Source organism: Trachurus japonicus, chromosome 9 (assembly GCF_045865225.1).
Source record: "Trachurus japonicus isolate A0001 chromosome 9, Traja_1.0".
Classification (NCBI taxonomy): domain Eukaryota; kingdom Metazoa; phylum Chordata; class Actinopteri; order Carangiformes; family Carangidae; genus Trachurus; species Trachurus japonicus.
Window position 1 is genome coordinate 22,440,044 of NC_140915.1, and position 20,365 is coordinate 22,460,408.

General features: G+C 41.7%; 2 protein-coding genes across 2 annotated transcripts; both read right to left on the reverse strand.

Moving 5' to 3' along the window:
* Positions 1–6,629: 6,629 nt before the first annotated feature.
* On the reverse strand, positions 6,630–15,284 carry fem1c (fem-1 homolog c). The gene is made up of 6 exons (XM_085786562.1): positions 14,049–15,284; positions 10,709–10,878; positions 10,390–10,578; positions 9,478–9,989; positions 8,943–9,119; positions 6,630–8,666 (listed from the first exon to the last, which is right to left on the reverse strand). Exons 1-6 carry the CDS (start codon positions 14,590–14,592, stop codon positions 8,402–8,404), a joined length of 1,857 nt encoding a protein of 618 aa, XP_085642688.1. The 5' UTR covers positions 14,593–15,284; the 3' UTR covers positions 6,630–8,401.
* A 1,906-nt stretch (positions 15,285–17,190) lies between these two features.
* tmed7 (transmembrane p24 trafficking protein 7) lies at positions 17,191–19,684 on the reverse strand. The gene is made up of 4 exons (XM_085786563.1): positions 19,659–19,684; positions 19,146–19,351; positions 18,372–18,617; positions 17,191–18,043 (listed from the first exon to the last, which is right to left on the reverse strand). Exons 2-4 carry the CDS (start codon positions 19,302–19,304, stop codon positions 17,807–17,809), a joined length of 642 nt encoding a protein of 213 aa, XP_085642689.1. The 5' UTR covers positions 19,305–19,351; positions 19,659–19,684; the 3' UTR covers positions 17,191–17,806.
* Positions 19,685–20,365: the final 681 nt, after the last annotated feature.

The following is a 20,365-nucleotide window of genomic DNA, read 5'->3' on the forward strand; positions in this document are numbered from 1 at the left end:
TTGATGTCAGCAACACCAGCTAACCCAAAATATAAAACATACTAATTGATGATTTTGAAGCCAATTAGGGGCTTTAATAGTACATGATAATATTATACACAGCCACCCATAGGACCTAAATAGCCCTAATCACAAAGTGGAAAATTGCATTAAAGTGAATCAGGGCAAACTCAAGTGTCCTGGAATAATATATGGTGCTTCTACTGGAGAGGGTTTAAAATAGATCTTAAAGGGGGTTTCCTTTTGTCCCTGAGGTTGAGATGCAGACATGTGACAGCAACAACCCTGGTTTGATTCCAGTATCACAGCAATCGTTGTAGCCCCCGAACATCTGTCTGTATCAGTTCTAGGATCAAGTGATTAAAAAAAAAGAAAGAACATGAAAAAGAATGATAAATGCATACATAAGGAATACAAGGAGTATGCATGTGTATGGGCGTGCTGTGCATGTGCGTGTGCTTTTTTGAGTTCCTCAAGTGTCTGAATTATATTCTTGTCGATTCAATATAGTGCAGTAATTAGCAGGAATGGCTCCATAGCCCAGAGGATCTGACAGCGCCTGTGTGTTGTTGTTGTTGTTGCTGTTATTGTTGGCATAGGTGTGTTGAATTTGTGTATGTGTTGTTATAATCACTGCCATGCCACTAAATTCTCTCTCTATTTTTGTGACTGTTTCGACAGCTGACTCTAAATGGAAAGTCTTGGTGTGCCCGTGAGAGCAGCAGTCACTCTTTCTGTCTTACACACACAAAACAGATGAGATGAGTGTGTCTGAGTGTGTGCTTGTGAGGCAGAGAGAGAGAGAGAGAGAGAGAGAGAGAGGGAGAGAGAGCAAGCGACTATGGTGTCCAGTCCAGACCAGTATCAGATTCAGACCACAGAGATCCCCATGCTAATACCCTGACTATCTATTTTAGCTGCAGGGGCTCTTATGTAATCGGTCACGTTCTCCAAACACCACTTTCTCAATCACCACCTTCTCATTTTACGTTCAGCAGGTGCTTCTCTCATCCATGCGATGCTCTGTCTGAGTGTCAGAGTAAACACCAAAATAAAGAGTAGCACTGTAGTGAATCAGTGCAGAGGACAAATCTATCTCCCTTTATGTAGCTAGGTCTTGCCGTCCCGGGCTTGGAGTGGCTTCCAAAAGAAAGCACGGACCATGAGTGCTGCACTTATTCACACACATGGCAAAGTATTTGAACTCTTGAGTGTTGGACAAAATGGGCTCTCTTTCACAATAAAGAGAGGCAGAGTGGTTTGTTCTGGACAGGACCCTAATCTACAGCAAACACACCACCAACCTTCTGCTTCTTCATGCTTGGAAAGGTCACAATAATGCAGGTGAAAGGCACCAGGCACCATGACAGCATGTTCATTTCATTTCATTTTCCTTCATTTGTTCGAGAGGAGCAGTGTACATTAATGAACATTTTAAAAAAGATAAAATGTAAATGCACCCAATTATAGCCAATAGGCTAATTTCCGTTGGCAGTCCCCCTGCCGGATGGAGCATGGCAATGAGACCTATAATAAAGGTAGCAAATTACATTAAGACAAATAGCACAATATCTACAACAGCAACATTACACTTTAACCCCCACCCCTCCTACCCATACGCACACATGCACAAACACTATCCAATCCACAACCAGTACTCCCTTTACCCCTCAACCACACAGTAATGTATACATCCCCCATTCAGACAGGGGAATATTCATATCAACAACAAGAACAAGTACATGTCAAATTACACTTAATTAATTAAGCCATGTACTACAGGGGATTCAGGGACTAGTGTTCACAAATTTGGTTTTCTATTAACCATTTCTTTAGATTGGCTTTAAATGCACCGTATGAAATGGACTCTCTTATGTTTTGTGGTATTGTATTCCACTCTTTGCCTGCCCTACAGGAAAACACTGACTGACCAAATAAAGTTTTTCTAAATGGGATCTCGCAATCTCCTCTAGCCGCCCCTCTTGTACCACTAGTTGCAGGTGATCTGAATTGTATAAGGCTGCAGATTGGAGGCGGAGCTAAGCTGTGACGGATTTTGTATAGGCAGCAGTTTTTGAAGAAAACCAGATTGTTCCAGTTTAGAAGCCTATATTTTTTTGAGGATTGTGCAATGATGGAAGGTTCTTGATTTCTTATCCAGGATTTTGAGTGCTTGCTTGTATAATGATATTAACGGGTTTAAAGTAGTGGGGGTTGCAGTGGCCCAGGCGGGTAGACAATAGTTAATATAAGATAATATGAGAGAAAACATGTACATTTTCGCAGCTTCTGTAGACATATGATTGACATACATACATATGATGACTTTGAGAATATTGCTTACTTTTTTTTACATGATGTTTAAAAGTGAGATTACTGTCCAACATAATACCTAGATATTTGTATTTGTTTACAATTTGGATTCTCTGTCCAGAAATAATAACATCAGGCTCGGTGTATGATTTTTTTGTTTTGGCAAAAAACATAGCAACAGTTTTGGATGAATTAAGTTGTAGATGGCAATTGTTCAGCCAGTTTGATACATAATGTTATGTTGATGTTGATGTTTTCCAGAGTTTCAGTTTCATTTGACAGGTAAAATCCCTAAAAACCATTCAATCATGATAAACCAGATTATCACACTTGTTATTTTATGATTACAGTTGCGCACACACACAAATTTTATAATTAGATTTGCAGATTATTACAACATTTTACAACACCTGATCTAATTTCACTGCTGGAAGTTAAACAGTTCTATGACTGGAAAATTTACAAGGAAAATTGGTCTCGGTAACTTGGTCATGTTTCTGGGCACATATGAGATAGCCTACAGTATATCTTATCCTGCTCTAATTCATCCAAAAGAAGCAAAAAAATGTGAAGGTTTTGAGCAGATAAAGCTAGAGAAGGCAATAAACAAATTAATAAAACATTACAGGAGACAATTCAGGCCTGATTTTCATCATTCATCAAGTGTCTGTCATGTTAGTAAAAGCTCAGTGAAGTGGGCTGAAATGGACTGAGTGGCACATGGAGACAGACCGAAGCATGGGGAAATGAGAGGTGTCTGGTGACGGAGGCAAGTTCACCTGCAGACTTCAGAGACGGAGGAGCTCGTTTAATGTAGGACAGCTTTCCAACAGGGCATTATTCAGCCCTAAATATAGACAGGACAGAAGTAGGCTGAGCTAACAGCACTGCCAAAAGGCCACGAAAATATGCCATAACACAAAGCCTTGAGATCGTGGGTGAGGGCTGTCAGATGTGTTTTCATATTGTCTTGAATCTCAAGTTTTGCAGTTGCTAAATAGCAAACATTATCAGTCAAAACCACTTTAGACATGGTTTACAAGTGGAGACTGAGAAACAACATGTTACTTTCTGTAGGGTTGGGCATCTGAAGCACAACCTAGCCTACATAAAATCATAGGCTAGTAGGATACTTTTACTAATGAAATTAGGAAATATTTGTGTTGAGAGACATTCTTTTATTTAGTGTAGGCTACTCAGTTGTTATGATAGACACAACATAAGACTGTGTAATAATGTGAGATGTGATTGTACTGCTGTTTATATACTGTAGATGCAGAAGGTTATCTTGTTTTCACCAGTGAGTCATAAGTGTAAAGGCCAGAAGCTCTGTGTCATCACGTTTTGTTTAAGCCACGCCCAGTGTTGTTGTCTGTACTCTGTGGAAGTTGGGAGTTCGTCCCTCCATGACTCGAGAGATATGTGAGTGTGTGCTAGTCTCAAATAAAAATGAGTTCAGCACGAGTAAAAGCTGCAAAGCTCAACAATTTGATGTGATGCTTAAGAAATGCATTCATGTGAATCAAACATGTCTGATAAATGTTTTTATTATAAAATTCTCCCTTTCACAGACAGCTACGGCACATGTAGCCTACAGTAAGAACTGGAAGATATTTGATCGGACAACATGTCTTTTGAGATAGGCTTCAAAAACTAAACTCTTATAGTTATTTCTGAGCTGTTGAAGAGGATTGCAAATGGAATTTTAGTCTTTAAAGCATGTATTTCTGTTTTTGCACACTGCTTCAGGTGGCTTCCATATTCTCTGTCTGTCACACAGGAATGAAGAATTTATCATTTTGGAGTTGGTATGGAGTCTGTAACTTGCTCAAAAACCTGAAGAACTTTATGATGGGGACTTCACTTCAACTCAAGACCCCACCCCCACCTCACCCCACAGCCACCCAAGCCCCTAACAAGTGATTTTTCTAGAAAATCTGGTTTTTGAGCACACAAACCTCCTACAAATACCCTCCTTCCCCCTCATGTGCCACAGAGCTCATTTCAGCGCTACTCCACCCCCTGTGCTCCTTATAATCTCTGCTTTGCTCAGTCAACATCTTGTACAACACAAAGCTGATGACACTGTTAACCTCCAGGTAGGTTTTAAGTTTAAGTGGGACTGCACACATGTTTTCCACTGTGCCGTGACAGGCCTTGGCATGTTCTAGGTAGTGAGACCCAGAAACACTTACGTATACTATACATAACAATTACCCTCAATGAGAAATGTCAACATTCCTGGCTGAGGTGATCTAGCCCAACTAGGCTTACAGTAACTGAGATACAAGGCATAAAAGACAGAAAATTCAGTTGATACAGTTCTCAGTTGTATGTTAGTCCTCATGTTAGATAAAAATAAATGTGTCCTCTTTGGCTTCATAATATCAGTGCTATTCTTAGCACAGGGTGCGGTGCAGTTATGATAAAGCCAAACAGCACAGTTCCATGACACTTCTTTGAATGGCCCTGCCAGTAAACACATCTACTTGTTGTTGTGGTTGTGAGAAAACATCCTTTTTACACCTTTATCTTTTTCTTTTCTCTTTTTCCAACTGATTTCCCCCAGATCAGCTAAACTTCTGTTCCAGATCCAAGACAACGTGTGGTCCTCTAGTTTCTGTTGTGGAAAACCAACAGAGAACAGTAGGCTATGATTTCAAATGGCTGTTTGTTGTAGGCTCTTGTTGCTGGTTTGAGAAAATTCCCCAGAGGTAAGAAAGTCCTTTTCATTCATCAATGTCTGAACAGTGGATCATGCTGTTCTGACACATATTAATGCTGAAAAACATCTACCTAAACCTGCTCAGTCCTGCCTCAGCTGCCCAGTACACACATGCACACGCACGCACACACACACACACGCACGCACACCTACAGTGATCGTGACTCACAGAGAAATTCCCACTCTCCACTTTGCTAGATCCTCGTGGTGACTCATCAGAGAACATTCAGGATAGGTGTGACATTCTGGGACTGACCGCTGTCCACGGATGAAACAGGTGGCGAGATCCTCACTGTGAGAGAGGAAGTGGGAGGGAAAAAAACAAGTTATCTTTTCACTTGAACTTGTTTATGATCAAGACAAAGCTCTGTTATAACTCTTATACAGTGTAATAAATGTGTAATCAAGATAGTGTCTCAAATCTCTTCATAAAACTAGCTCCATCATCAAGTTGGTAGATGAAAGTTATTTTATTGTGATCATTTCACATTGTAAATTAAAATATTCCTTGTAGTCAACCTGCTAGTTTTAATGTACTTTTTTTTTCGTCCAATGTCCTGAAATCATTGGTGAGATATTTCAGTCTGGCAGATATTGGCGGACTGACCGAGCAGCTGACATTGCTCAAATCCAACAATATGTTCATTTCACATTATTTGCCAACTTCCCTTCCCCACCTTTGACTCGCAGTCCAAAGAGCATTTGCTCCTTCTGAAAATATGTCATAAATCATTTTTTTAAAAGTTCAATATTTGCACACATGAACTAAGGTGAAGTTTTTTAGCAAAGGCTACTTTTCCCAGTATAAACAGTATATCTTATGGGACCTATTTTCAGTCATGGATTGATGCACAATTGGTGCAGTATCAGGCTTCAGAGACAAGATTTGTTAGTAGGTTAATTTAATTGTTGGCTTTGACCTTTTCCTTGGATACTTATGTAATATTACTAGGCTTATACTGATTATGTATAATGTACCAGATGGAAATGGGTCATGTATTTTGTGCTCAACCACAACACTGGGATCTGTTCTTTCATGCAATACAGCCAAAAGCAAACATATTTGGACAGCTCCTATGACTGACTGGGTAATGAATAACGTCAATCCATCTCTCATCAAGGCAAAACAGTCCAAGTTCTCTGCAGAGCGCCCACTCAGCCTTTGTTGATCTTTTATTGCTCTAAACAAGGATGGAACAAACAAGCCACAAATCAGCAGGTTTTTAATTTGGCACAGTCCCCGGAAGCGACTAGATGCTCAACAGCAGTGAGCCCTTGTGCAATGTCAGAGGTTTCTCTGGAGATTCTCTGGTCCAAAGAGGTCCTAAGTGCACCCGCTCCCAGTTTAAGTATCTGGAATGAGTCCACCGCTTAGTGACTCTGCAGTGAAAGTAGCAGGAGCACAGACCCCAAAGAATCTACTAAACCTACTTGTTGAAACAGAACATGTCGTAATCGTAATTTTGTCCAAGTCTGTGCCATTATAACAAATGGAGTATACAGTCTACAAACAATATTTGAAATGCTTTTTTGTGAGAATGGAGCCAAATAAACACGGTAGAAGCGGGAAAAAAGACATTTGGACAAGGAGACAAGTGCAACATGGGTTTATTGTCAAACTGGTTATTAAGACATGAACTTGATTAATGCCATATCAAATCTTAAACTCCACTGTAGTAAAGTGCAGATTCAAATCAAGTTGCCCTGGGAGTCCTCATACATTTTCTATGTCTGGTTTTGAACTGTCAGGTTAAATAGACTGCAATATGAAATCCTATGAATTATGAAAAGCCCTTTTTTTTCAACCCACACATCTAAAGCTAATGTGCAAACAAGATAATCCACAAAGCTTTACTAAACATGTCCTCCCACTCGCTTGTGTCTTAAGTTCTCATACGATTGGACGACCGTTGCACATTGTTAACTATCCGAGTTCTAGTCTAGTTTGCCATAGCAGTTCTCAGGTTTTCTGCAGTGATTGGTTGGTCGATATGCTGCTGCTGCTGCACATGCACAGTGGGCCAATGTTGGTAACCTTCCCAAACCTTTCGTCATGAACAAGATTATTAAAAAACGACAATGGCATTAAAGGTCGGCCATGTATGAACGTTAAGAGGTCACTTCTTTGTACAAGCCTGCACACTCCAGCGGTAGTAGACAGTTTGGCCGCATGGTTTCTAGTGGCAGTCATGTGCATTATGGAATCTCCATGAGAGCCACTTCACCAAAAATCCTGTTCTCAATAATTTGTGTAAGCTCAAAAACACTCTGCATACAAGATACGCATCATGTGGCACTCACAATCACTCTTTCACACACATACACAGACATACACAATCCAATTCATTCACTCTTTTGCAACAATCAGTTCAATGGTTTTGTATCCCACCCCCCCCCTCCTTCTTTGAGTGAAGGTTGGGGATACTGAAGGAAACGGCAGCAATGAGGTAAACACAAAAATTTGAGATATATTGCACAGACAAGTGCCGGCACAGAATACAACAGTCTCTCTTTCCAACAGCCTAGCCTGTGCATAGGAAGAATAAAGCACTTATGGTGTTCACACACATTTAACCCTTCTCATAAAGCTTTGTAATACACTGAAGTGGGAACGACAAATGAGCCTAGAATCCACATTAGGTAGATATCCAGATTTGCATGACAAGTTTTTGTAAAAGTACAAAAAAAATTAACCCAATGATGTCTGAGGAAGGGTCCATGACTGTTGGCAACAGTGATGGGACAAAAACAAAACAAAACAAAAAACAACCTGAAGTCCCAGCATATGTAGAAACGCCTCAATCCTTGCTTTGAGAGGAGAGAAACAGGCAAAGTTGAGGCTGGGTTGGAGCCAGCATGGAGTGAAATCTCTCAAGTTTCATTTAATAAATAGCATTGTGGAATATGCAAAAAAAAAAAAAAAAAAAAAAAAAATCCATGTTTTCTAAAGCAAAAATACATAAACCCTTTGCTCAGTTCATCCAGAAATACAACTGTGTTTGTCCATGTTGCAATACACTCCAAATACCTCCCCACAGTTCGGGCTGTGACCAGTCGGAGCTCTGGCTCCATGAAATAGTAAACAGAGGAAGAAAATGGTCATTCATTCCTCCATTTACTCCACTCATTTCTCAGAGCATCCTGGTTGAATAAGGACATTTTTGTGCACCAGAATCATCAAGTTCAAAGTTCTCCAAATAGTTCAAATTTGCAAACCTAACCCACAAAATTGTGTCTTTCAGCTCCTCAAACACCTTGTGGGTCAGGTGTTGAATCATAATGCTTCTCCAGTCTGTCCAGTCCACTCCAAGTTCATCACACCCCTTCCTCTGTTCATCAATTCCCCCTACGACTTCACGGTCATTATCTGTGGAGCAAGACGAAGGCCTCTAGTTTCTCAGGGATGTTTCCCCTGTAGTCGAGGCCGTGCTTGACGATAGCCCTGGCGGCTAGGCACTGCAGCGTGGTGTGGTTTATGGGCTGGATGACATTCCTGGCCAGCTCCTTCTCGTCCAGGAGGTCGCAGGCCGTTTGTTGGAAGGCATTGGTGCTGTCGAAGTGAGTCCCGCAGGAAATCAGCAGGTTCATGATATCAGGGTGACCATTAGATGCAGCTATGTGGAGGGGGCTGGAAGAGACACAAATAGAATAGAAGCTTATACCCTACTACATACATATCATTTAAGACTGGCCTGGTCTGACATTTCATTATAGTATGCATCTTTTCCTTTATGTTTCCATTCTTAATATATACGGATTGGAGAAATACAGTGGTTCTCCTCATTTGTTTTACCCTTTATTTACTATAACTCAATGATAAATGCAGGTAAAAATTGAAAAACAAACAAAAAGTGAAACAGAACAGCAGGTGAAACATGAGCAGGATGAAAAAGGGGCAGCAAACCTGTTGTCATCTTCATCTCGGCTGTTAACGTCTGCCCCACACTCGAGGAGGATGGAAGCGACTGTGAGGGAGGGGAACTTGCAGACGGGATAGCGACCCACACAGGTGGTGTTGCGGTCAACTGCCAGGTGTAGTGGACTGTAGCCGTTCTTGCCGCACGGCTGCAGCTTCAGGAATCTGAGGAAGTGGAAAGTTGTCAACAGTCAAGAATTAACACCTAGGTGAGAATGAACCACAAACAACATGGTAGCAGCTCTGCACGAACAGGGGAGTATTATCTACTGACATTGACAACACCCGGTTTGATTGAACTATGACAAATTACTTTGTGCACATGATTCACTGGCACAAAAACCCTGTGGCAGACAAGTTCACGTTTCAAAAGCAAATACCAGGGTGACATAGCTATTTTCAAAAACTAGGTCAAGGAAAATCACTGTCAGAAATGTTTCTCCAACCTAACAACTTCCACATTTTCTATTGCACACATCCACGCTTACATGTAGATGGTCTCCATGAATATTTAGAAACACACCTGTAAATGGTTTCCTTCTTAAAATGGTCCTGCTCTGCAGTACACGGCACTTTCTCTAAAAGACAAATGAGGTGCAGGATGATTGACAGGGCTTTGCTGAGCTGGGCAGGGTCTGGGGGCATTGGTCCGCTTTGTTTGACTGCCCGCTCAATCTCCAGCACACTCTTGGACAGGATGCCCATCAAGTCATCAAATGACACCGACGTCCCCAGCAGCCCCTTGGCCCTGTCCTGCAGCATGAAGGAGAAGAGCTCAGCGAACGACAGCAGGCTGGAGGCCGTCATTGGGCTGAGGGGGTCCAGGTTGCTCTGCTGCATGTCCAGTGCATATTTCCAGAGATTGATGCAGCGCTCAAAGTTCCCGGAGTCAGCGTAAACAGCACCTCTGTAGCGGATGTAGTAAGATGTGTCTGGATGTTGTGGGCCCAGGATCCTCTCACGGATGAGTAAAGCCTGCATGCGCATCTCATCTGGGTCAGATATCAGCCCGTCCAGCTCTTCTCCGTTTGTTACCTTGGAATGAGATGAAAAAAAATGCAGATGAGCTTCAGACGCCCACAAAACATACATATGGACTGTGACTGCTGCACTTAACGCTCTGCTTAACACAATCCTTTTCCTCCTGTTGGTCTTACCATTTCATTAGAGCCTGAAAACCATATTTGTGAAGTCAGCAGGGCCCTAAATGTCCAGTTTTCTTTGCTGCAATCCTTCATAGTAAATAGACAATTTTGCAGCCTGTCTCCAATAACGAAGAGTGTAGTTTTGAAGATGTTTTGTGCACACTGAATTTAAATGTAGTTGCCTTGCAAAAGTATGTGCTTCCTTTACCTAAATCTGACTGTCAGCATAAATATATATCTTTTTCAAGAGAATCACAATGCACTATAGAGCGAGCTAAAGACACACTCACCTCCCTGGCGTAGTCGTATGCCATGATCAGCTGCTTGGGCTCTGGTTTTTGGACAGTGTTGTTGCTGTCCATGTACCTGAGGTCCATGGCTCGTTTCCAGTATTTTAAAGCGCCTAGCAGATCTCTCTTCTTGTCCACAAATGTGGCTCCTAAGAGCTCAAGGGCATCGATGCGTTCCGTGTGGCTCGTCTGCAAAGGAAAGATCATCGTTTTTTCTGTCATTCCTCTTAAATATTGGATAGATTCAAACCATTGATTGCCACAGCCACTTGACATTTATGCAGACAAGCTCTTATGTGTGAGAGGCAGGCAGTCTGACCTGTTGGTGCGTGGTCAGGTAGTCAACGATGTTAGTGTGGCCTGTGACGCTGGCAGAGAGGAGCGGTGTCATGCCGTAGCCGTCCTGCTCCATGGAGGCTCCATACTGAAGCAACATCCGCATGATCTCCAGACTCCCCGACTCTGCACAGTCATGAAGTGCTGTGTTGCCTGTGAACAGAGAGCTCATCTTGTCACAAGAGATACAGATTGACATCTATACAAAAAAAACAGTCACCACACAGATGCTCAGCAGGGGTGTACAGTACATCTATCTACATGTACATTTATATCTGTCCTCCTGCAGTTGAATTCACTTGACATTTGTATATCCATGCTGTCAGAGAAAAAAGGTGGTAGAGGACTTCACTGTTATTTAATCATGGGAAAACCCTGCTGGGCTACAGCACTCTTCTGATTTGAGTGTTTTTTATTTTTTATGTACTGGCCATTTAGAAAAAAACAACAACCACCACCACCCCCAAATAACATCTGACACATCTTCACTTTAAGCTGTCGACAGAGTTACACAAGTGTTAACTATGTACCTGTTCACCCTGCTTGCACACTGTTCTTTTACTTTGAACATATTCAAAACACAGATGAGCTGACAGGAGTATTATTGTGATGCTGCCACTCAGCCACTTGTCTGTTGTGATCACTTCCCAACATTCATCAGCCGTTCAGCTGAGATGCGTCACAGTGTGAACATATAATTCCCTACATCACTCTCATTCAGACTGAAAACTCGCTGGGCTGCCTATTGCTTTCTCATAACTTTCCAGCTCAACTCCTGCAGATGAGGAGCCGTGGAGCGAAAAAAAAAAAAAGCTTTACAAAATCATTTCTACATGAAAATCTGTTTCCTCTCCACACAGTCCGTGACTTGTGCGTTTTCACTTGGTGGGTGTGTCACATAATAGGTGAAACCTGGCAAGGATTCAGTTATGAAATCGTGCCATGTGCCACTTTGAATTCAGATAATGTGTTATTTTTAACAGCTCACTCACAAAATATAAAAAGGGAGTGCGTTTTAAGGTGAAACATGTATTCATGTGATAATTCTTGACTGAGAAAGCATGAAATGCCAATTTCAGGTTCATATTTCACTCAGTGGTGATGATGAATACAATCCTTGTCTGAGTGGAAAGAGCAAAGAATATTTTTTCAGGGAGCCCAAATTTACTTTTCCTGTATTTACTTAAGAATGAAACTGTCTGAATGTGAGTGTTTTTTCCCTTCCTAAATTCAGCACCTCTACATTTAACTTCAAATGCTAGATTCCTGTAACAGAGCGTCTTCCACAGTGTGCACACGTTACACACTCATATCTTTTCAGTGTCAAAGCAACAAGACCTTGTGCACCCAGACAAAGCCTTCAGTACATTTAAAATGACAAGTAGCTGAATTAGCCTACTTGTTAAACTTTAACATGTACATAATAATTTGTTAATGCAAAAGTCTGGAGATAAAATTCTTTGACCTACTTAAGAGAAATATCTGCAGGGATGAGAACAGGCTAGAAAAACTTGCCCCACACTCCCGACCTGGAGGTCCATCCTTCTTTACCTACCCATCTTTCCTGCAGTGCTTTTGTGTAATGCTGCCTTGCTTTCACTTGTCTCTAGTCTGAGAGTTCACTACACGGAGGTTAATCCATATTGAAGCAGACAAGACCAAACAGGGTTAGTCAGGGATTAACCATTATTTATACTCTTCAATTTCTGCCAAAACTAACACTGGTCAGATTCCTTTTATCGTCCAAGCTGACTGTTGAGGCAGAAGATTTTGGGTGACTGCCACCTTCCCCCTCGTCTTCTCTGAACAAATTTTCTACCATGCTCCTTTAGACAGCTGTTGCTTCTGAGGAATATACCATTCATCGTGATGACGCCTTTGAGAGGCAGTGATGTTTTAGAAGGTGTTATGGTAGAAATGTGTTACTAAACGATACCTTGGCTAAGAACTAAAAAGGTTAATCAAGGAACTTGAAAATCCTCCCCAGGGATTCTTCTGAATACTTATAATGAGCAACTACATAACAGATTTTATGCTCAGGAGCAGCAGACACCTCAAAAGTAGGTACTGAGGTACTGAGGGAATTTACCAAAAGTGACAAATGTTGGTTAATCTGGGGAGGCAGACAGCTGGTCCCAGCTTTTTAGAGCTGTTCACTCAGCTGTGGTTGTGGGTCCAGACTTGTTTGCCTTCCTCCATCAAAACAATGACCACTGTTTCTGGAAATTTGCCAAAGCCATGTCTAATGTTACACACCTTGTCCTTCCTATTGGTTCAGCTGTTACAGAAAAGAATAATAGCTAAAACCTGTCTTGAAAAAGAGCTAAGATGCAAAATTAAGAGTCCTAAATGATCCCATGTGATGCTATTAAGACTGCTGGAACAGACATGCACTATACAATTTCCCTCCTGCCCCTCTGTTGGTCAAGAAAACTGAGTAAGTATATCAATATCTCTTTTAAGTGTTGATTAATTAATTCTTCCAAAGGTTGGTTCATCAGGGCCAACTCAGATGTGCTACAACAGCACCAGCACAGATATGGCTGATGGAAGGTGAGCATGTAAATGTGTCCAAACCATGTACTATTGGAGCATGCTGAGACAGATTGCCAGAGGAGAAGTAGATTAAAGTAGTTTGAGACATGTCATGGGCACATTTTTCATCAGTTTGGTCATTGTCATAATAGACAATACCCTTAAGGAACAGATGGACACTGCTATTCATGGAAAGAGATAGACTATTTTTCAGACACACCCACAGACACATCCAAGCTGACATAGTCATCGTCATAGCTTTCCATTGTGAAACCAGAAGTTCACGTTATTGTGTTGAGTCATCTCAGGAGGAAATATGCAAAGGACTGAATTATCATCTCATGCTGGAGTTCTCTACTGATTAAAGCAGCATCTGTATTAATGTCTGCTGTAAAACGGTCTAATGGTTTTATGGTTTACTTTAATAAATAAAATAAGGTATGCACAAATCACAGATAACATACAGTGCAGGAAGAGGCAAACTCAAGAGAGCTTATGTAAAGCCTCCACGCCTAGGGAATTGAAAAATATCACAAAATTTAAAGAAATGCACAAATGACAAGGGAAAACATATTAATATTCTGTATGGGTCATTGGAGGGCTGTTAAAAACACATTTTCTGGTTTTCCAAAAATGTTTACTTTGAGGTCTTCAAATCCCTCCACTACTATTTCTCAATCTACACCTCTGATTTACAACAACACAGTTTATCTTAGCTTATGATCATGTGGACGAAGGGCGCTACTGTGTGTTATTTTGTTATTGCTGATAGCCGAACATCCACTCACCTTTGACACTTTTCCTGTTAACATCTGCACCTTTCTCCAGCAGGTACTGCGCTATCTCCTTGTGGCCCTTGTAGCAGGAAATCATGAGACACGTGTGGCCGTGTCTGTTGGCCACCTCCAGGTCAGCCTTGTGCTCCACCAGATACTTCACAATGTCCAGGTGGCCGTCGAAGCAGGCCGCCCTCAGGGGCGTGGAGTTGGTGAGGGTCGTGCTGTTGACCGAGGCGCCGTGGCCCAGCAGCGACTGGACCACCTTCAGGTGACCGGCCGCCGAGGCTGCCCACAGGGGGGGCGCCCCCTCGATGGTCTCCCCGTCAAAGTTCACGGACCCCCCGACCTCCACGGGGGCGCTGCAGCACTCCAGCAGGTACTCCACCAGGTCCAGGTGGCCGTAGCGGGCGGCCATCAGCAGCGGCGTGGCCCCGTTGGTCTTCTCGCCCATCAGCTTGGTCACCTCGTGTCCATCTTTGTTCTCCAACAGTTTCTGGAGCAGCCGCAGCTTTCCGTCCCTGGCCGCGTTGAACACCGCCGTCTTTAAATCCATCTCTGACAGGGAGGTTTTTTTCTCACCCAATTAAAAAAAAAAAAAGGCGACGGTCCCCGTGAAACAAACAAAGGCTGGGCGATAATCTGAGCTGTAACGCTGCCGTGGACACAGACGGAGCTCGGGAGGACCCTTTGTTTACAACGAGCTCAGACTTTTTTTTTTAAGCTAGCGGCAGCGTATTGGTTACGAGCCCACGACAATACACGACTTTCTAAAAACTACTTTAGCTTCCAAAAACCGTCTCTGCCCAGTGTGTTTGTCTGACAACGTTTACAAGCATCATCCGGTGTCTTCACTCTAATAATAACAAGTCGGAGGTTTGAGACGACCCTTGGTCCAGTGAGACATTTGTCGCCAGCGCTAGCAGAGGTGGCTAATCAACTTCCTTGATCAGTTCAGCTAACCGACTCGTTTCACTTAGCTGAACCACTTTTCAACCAGGGCTCGTCCAGAGACACTTCTCCCCCCTCCGAGAAGCTCTCCCCCCTTACTTACGGCTCCCGTGCTTGTCATTGTCCTGAGACATTATTTATATTTTCTCTCCGAGGGGCCGAAACGTAGACATCCACCCCCACCCGTGACGCCGCCGTCCTGCTGCTGTTAGCTTAGCCTGGGAAAACGACGCTCGCTCTCGGTCTCTCGTTGTGGGGGGATATCCCCGATATCTCCAGGCCGTCGTTTTTCTTTCTCTCTTTCTCTCTCTCTCTCTCTCACACACACACACACACAGACACACACGCCGAGAAATAAAACGACAGACGGTACTCCCGGAAAAACAGCGAATAACAGTCAGTCGTCCGTGTAGCCACTCAGCGAGCTGGCACGACAGTAATCTCGGCGAAGGGGAAGGTAAATAAGGGAGGGCTATCCACCCACGGCTCTGCCCGGATGATCACGACTCAGTTTCTGTCAAATCGCAGGAGCAACGCAGTCTTTTTTCTCCACTACAGCAAATGATTGACGCGAGGGCGACCAATCAGAGGGCTGGCAGACTGTGACGTAGACAATTAAAGACAACAAAAATCACAGAAGAGGTCCCCCCTCCACTCAGTGCCTGGCACTTTTCTTTATGGAAAAAGAAATCCACTAAGAAAGCAAAAAAATATGTATTTAAAAAAAGCTTAAAATATTTTCTCCGTATCTACAGGATTATGACACGTTGTGGAGTAATATATAGGTACAAAGATGTTATGGCCTTGATTATATCACTCCCTACAGGTTAAACGGATGAAAGGCATGACAAGACTATGTATCCAGAGATTTCATGCCTCACTGAAAACGTGTTTTATTTTATGATTTAAGAATGCATATCCAGACAATTTAACAGAAAGTTTAATTCAACCACCCCTACAAGATCCCAAGATGCCTCCATGCTGAATGTGTCAAAAAAAAAAAAAATTACATCCCACCTCATCAGGAAACAAGCACAAACCTAAAGGTAAAAGCAAACACTGAACCAGCTACAAGGACTGACAAACACATAACAGAAAAAACACAAGAAGGGCCCAGGCCAGACCAGAAACAGAAAAATGAAAACACAAAACTAAAAAAAAGTACATATATATTGGGTGGACAATAATGTTTAATGTCTCTGGAATTAGTTCTGACCAAGCCATACAGATTGACAAGCCTAAACTGAAAAGGCCAGTTTTGAATTTTTGGTATCTATGCATGGATTACGTGCAGAGGCCTATCAAGTGAATTTCTGACATATTTCTCACATCACAACAGTGGTGTCTTTGAGCTTTCCCGTGAGCAGATCACACTCCTATTCAATAATGGTGGATACTGTGAAAACAGCACTAAAGATGAACTTACTCATGGCTTCATATAACTCAGGTTTCAGCCATTCTTGTGCCTACTAGCTACAGAGGGCAGTGCTTCCAGCAGGCCCAAGGTTTAAGGAAAATCTTAAAAACAAAAAAAGAAAACCTGCATGTTCAGATCTTTTCCTTAGGTATTGTTAATTAAATTGGATGATGAAAACTGCCAAATAATAGTTTAAAAAAGTAAGTGTCAGTCATAGATATAGACATTATATATACTCTGTCACAAACTTTCATCCTGTTTCCGTTTAAAAAATGACCAGAGTGGTCGGTGAGGGCACATCAATTCAATTACAACTATAACTCAAAATGACTAGAATTATCTTATATTCAAGCAATATTTTACAACAGTGCTGTATAAAACCAAAAGGACAATATCAGCCCACAACATAAATAAGTTGTTGCACTTTAAATAGCAAAGGCAGCACTAGATACAGGGAACCAGTGAAAGACAAAGTTTTTATAACAAGCTGGTGCACTGAACACACAAAATGTGTTATTTTCAAACAAATGGATAATATTAGGGTTTTACCCCACACAGTGTCACCTGCCTTTATATATAACATTTGTAGGAGATAATTCACATATGTATGGTCAAACTGTCAGGTACAACCTTTTTTAAGAACTGAAGTCTCTAAAGGGAGACCATCAGTCAATTTTTATTCAACGTTTTGAGCTAATATTGACGGATGACTTCCTCTCTGCACAGTTAACTGCCCTCAAATAACTCGTCTAAAATGACAGAAGTGATAAAAACAAACACAATATCTAGACTTTCTCACTAAATTCAGTGAGGTTTAATAACAAAAAAAGCAAACTTTTTTTTCATAACCAAATACAAGCTTTGGCTTGCCAGTGTAGTTTAGAGACCAAATACTCTGCAGATAATGAAAGAAATCCACAGCATCGTTACATTATGAGTACATTTACTTACAAGTTCCACTCTCTGTTATTTCAGTGCACAATTTGGGCCAAAAATGGATCAGATCTTGAGTCATATGAGATGATGGGGCCCAAAGGACACAAATAAAATAAGAACACATTTGAAATGACTGCAAATATTTAAAGTACATAAGGTTTGTTTTAACTGCTTGAACTGCCTAAAATACAGATAGTTCCAAGCAACACCATCAAAGCCTTCCATCAGGTTTTTTGTTTAACTCCCCAAAACATTTTATACACATAGCCTTTTTACTCAAAACTCAGTTGCATAAAGTATCTAAGAACAGCAGTGCTGAATGCGGATGACATGTCAGATTGTATGACCTGGCAGTTTGATATGATCCAATTTCAGATTCTGCACTGCTTTTCTAACCAACTCTATGCACTCGAACCCAAGTAAAGATAAGGAAGGTGATGAATCAGATCCTAGGGCTTAGAGACTGTTATGATCCAACGCGTGTTGTAGTGGTTTTCTTATCGGAAAAGAAGCTTCTCAACAGGACCACTTGACTGATGCTGACCACCAGGAGGATAATAGCTTCTCCAATGGACCAGAATGCAACACGAGTGTTGAGGTCCTCTGCCCGACTGCGACCCTGAGCCTCACGGAGGCGGAAATGTGTCTGGTAGTCGATGACTGATTTCAGGGCCTCATGGATGGACACACAAGCTGATTCCATCTGGAAATTGTCACAAAAATGTAATGTAAGAAAATTTGACTGTGGCTGAAAATAACTGACCAACATACCAAGAAAATTTTAGAGATCACTTTGATTCATAGATTAGAGGGCAATTGGGGAACAAAAGAATTCCTTTTTGTTTTTAGTAATTTCTCTGACATTTTTTCATTTACTCCAAAAGCACAGTTGAAAGAGGTGAGAGATTACACCTGAAGCCAGTGTAAAATAAACAAATTTGGACTTACATTATAAGCATTACATTCACACCCTTATGTGCAAATGTGCAACATGAAAACACATGCGAGTGCATGCCTACACATGAACTCACCTGGGTGAGAGCAGTGACTCTGTTCTCATTGGGGAAGAGTGGAGGATCATCACCGACCTGGAAGTCAAAATAAACTGTCTTGTGTGTGAAGGTGGAGAACTCATTACTGAAGCAGAACTTGTAGGTGCCATTCTTGGACGCTGTGAAGGTAAAGCTGTCATATTGCTTCTTCATCTCCTTGTAGAGTACATTCCCATCTGGGTCCTCCAAACGACAGTCCACATCATAATGGCCACCAGTCACCACCTGGGAAACCATAAGACCAATTATTCACTGACACAGAAACACAATGAAGGTTCAGCTTGTTTTATATTTGCCTTGAAAATATCATTTGGCATCATCAACTCATCACAGAAGATTAAAAAATGGAAGAAGACTATGCAATTGAGCTGTAGGAACACTGGTACAAATACAGCAAAACAGTGAAGATGGTGATGGTGAATCTTGCATATCTTTGTGAAAATAAATGTAAACCTATGGTTTTGGTCATATAATATGTATGAACTTCGTCATTCAGCATGTTACCCAGAGAGAGACATTTTACTAACACGTTATACAATTATCATCTATGATACCTGATGTTTGTGACAGTAGTAGTATGTATTTTGTGTACTTATGTAAATACCCACCAATAAATGCAGTGGGAAAAACAGACTTAACTCTCATACTTGTAAAAGATGTAAAGCTGTTATTAATCTTGGGATGATAAAGACTCTTGGAAAATGCCTATCACTCATTAGGACGAGTAGTAAGGTTGAAAAGAAGACCACGCACCTGAAACTCAAGTGTACACTTCGTACCGATGATGATATCTTCATAGAAACACTGCTTGGCGTTGTCTGGGAGCTCAAAAGTAAGCTCAGAGCCCAGCACCCACCCACAAAGAAGCTGGGCCCACAGCACCTGCAGCAGCACCCGAAAGGATCGGTACATCTCGAAGTCTGAGAGCCAACAATACCAGAATAAAAGCCTGGGCGGACCTAGTAAAATAAACAAGAACAGATATGACAGCGAAATCAACACCAAAGGTGGTCAAAAGACAAAAAATGGTGACAGGGCAAACCCGGACATTGAAATCACCGACAAGTTGTTAGCTTAAAGCTAACAAGCTAGCTCGCTGCTCTTTTCTATCTTGGAGACAAAAAGTCCCATGGGCTTTGTCACATTTTCTAATAGCTAGTGTATTCGTAAGGGACTGGCACATTGGTTGTTGTGTGAGTTAACGTTATTTCACACGTAAACGCTTCTTATTTCATTATTTTCTCTCTGTCAGCATTAGCCACTCACCTCGGATCGCTCACCCGGATGCGACTGTGCTTTGTAACGTATCACAAACGTGTCACGCCATTGGCTGCCATCTGTTAAGGCCCGCCCCTTCCGCCGCCTCCTATTGGTCAAAAAAGAGGAGAAGAAGCGCTTGTGAGATCACGTGGACAACGTCCACATAGGAAGCGCACCTTCCTCTTTTTCAATACACTCCAACGTGGCCGATACTTATGCTGTAATACTACACCTGAAAATTATGTGTTCAGCAGTTTACAATACTACTTAAAAGATTGGAATACTAAAACGCATTTTAATAAACAAAAATCATTAAACGTGTCACATTGGTCCATTACATTTCTCATCATTCATTATATAGCACCAGCCTATGACTCATTCTTTGGGCAATTCCCAGGATTATGTAAGGACCACAACTTTTCTTGCGCCAATGACATATATACAAAGGCATGTGCTCCTAAAAAACTGATGATTGGATTCAGGAAGCATCATCTGTCCTCATGTACTCAAATCTGAGTAGAATATAAAGTAGCTATATAGCACAATCAGTACAAAAATGTGAGACCCATACATAATGCTCCTTCCACTTCTAATACACCTCTTGTCCTGATTAAATACGTAAATCAAGGAGTAAACACTGTAGTAACTCTGGAATCGTAATATAATTCAGATGTGAAGAGTAGACCCACATTACTGTGGCTATACTACCCTGA

Bases quoted from the DNA above. Each gene is read 5' to 3' on its own strand.
- fem1c (XM_085786562.1), bottom strand. From the start codon at position 14,592: ATGGATTTAAAGACGGCGGTGTTCAACGCGGCCAGGGACGGAAAGCTG. The intron at 10,879-14,048 runs GTGAGTGGATGT...CTCTGTTCACAG, and splicing joins TAACAGGAAAAGTGTCAAAG to GCAACACAGCACTTCATGAC. The intron at 10,579-10,708 runs GTCAGACTGCCT...TTTCCTTTGCAG, and splicing joins ACCTGACCACGCACCAACAG to ACGAGCCACACGGAACGCAT.
- tmed7 (XM_085786563.1), bottom strand. From the start codon at position 19,304: ATGTACCGATCCTTTCGGGTGCTGCTGCAGGTGCTGTGGGCCCAGCTT. The intron at 18,618-19,145 runs GTGCGTGGTCTT...ATGGTTTCCCAG, and splicing joins AGTGTACACTTGAGTTTCAG to GTGGTGACTGGTGGCCATTA. The intron at 18,044-18,371 runs GTGAGTTCATGT...GACAATTTCCAG, and splicing joins GAGTCACTGCTCTCACCCAG to ATGGAATCAGCTTGTGTGTC.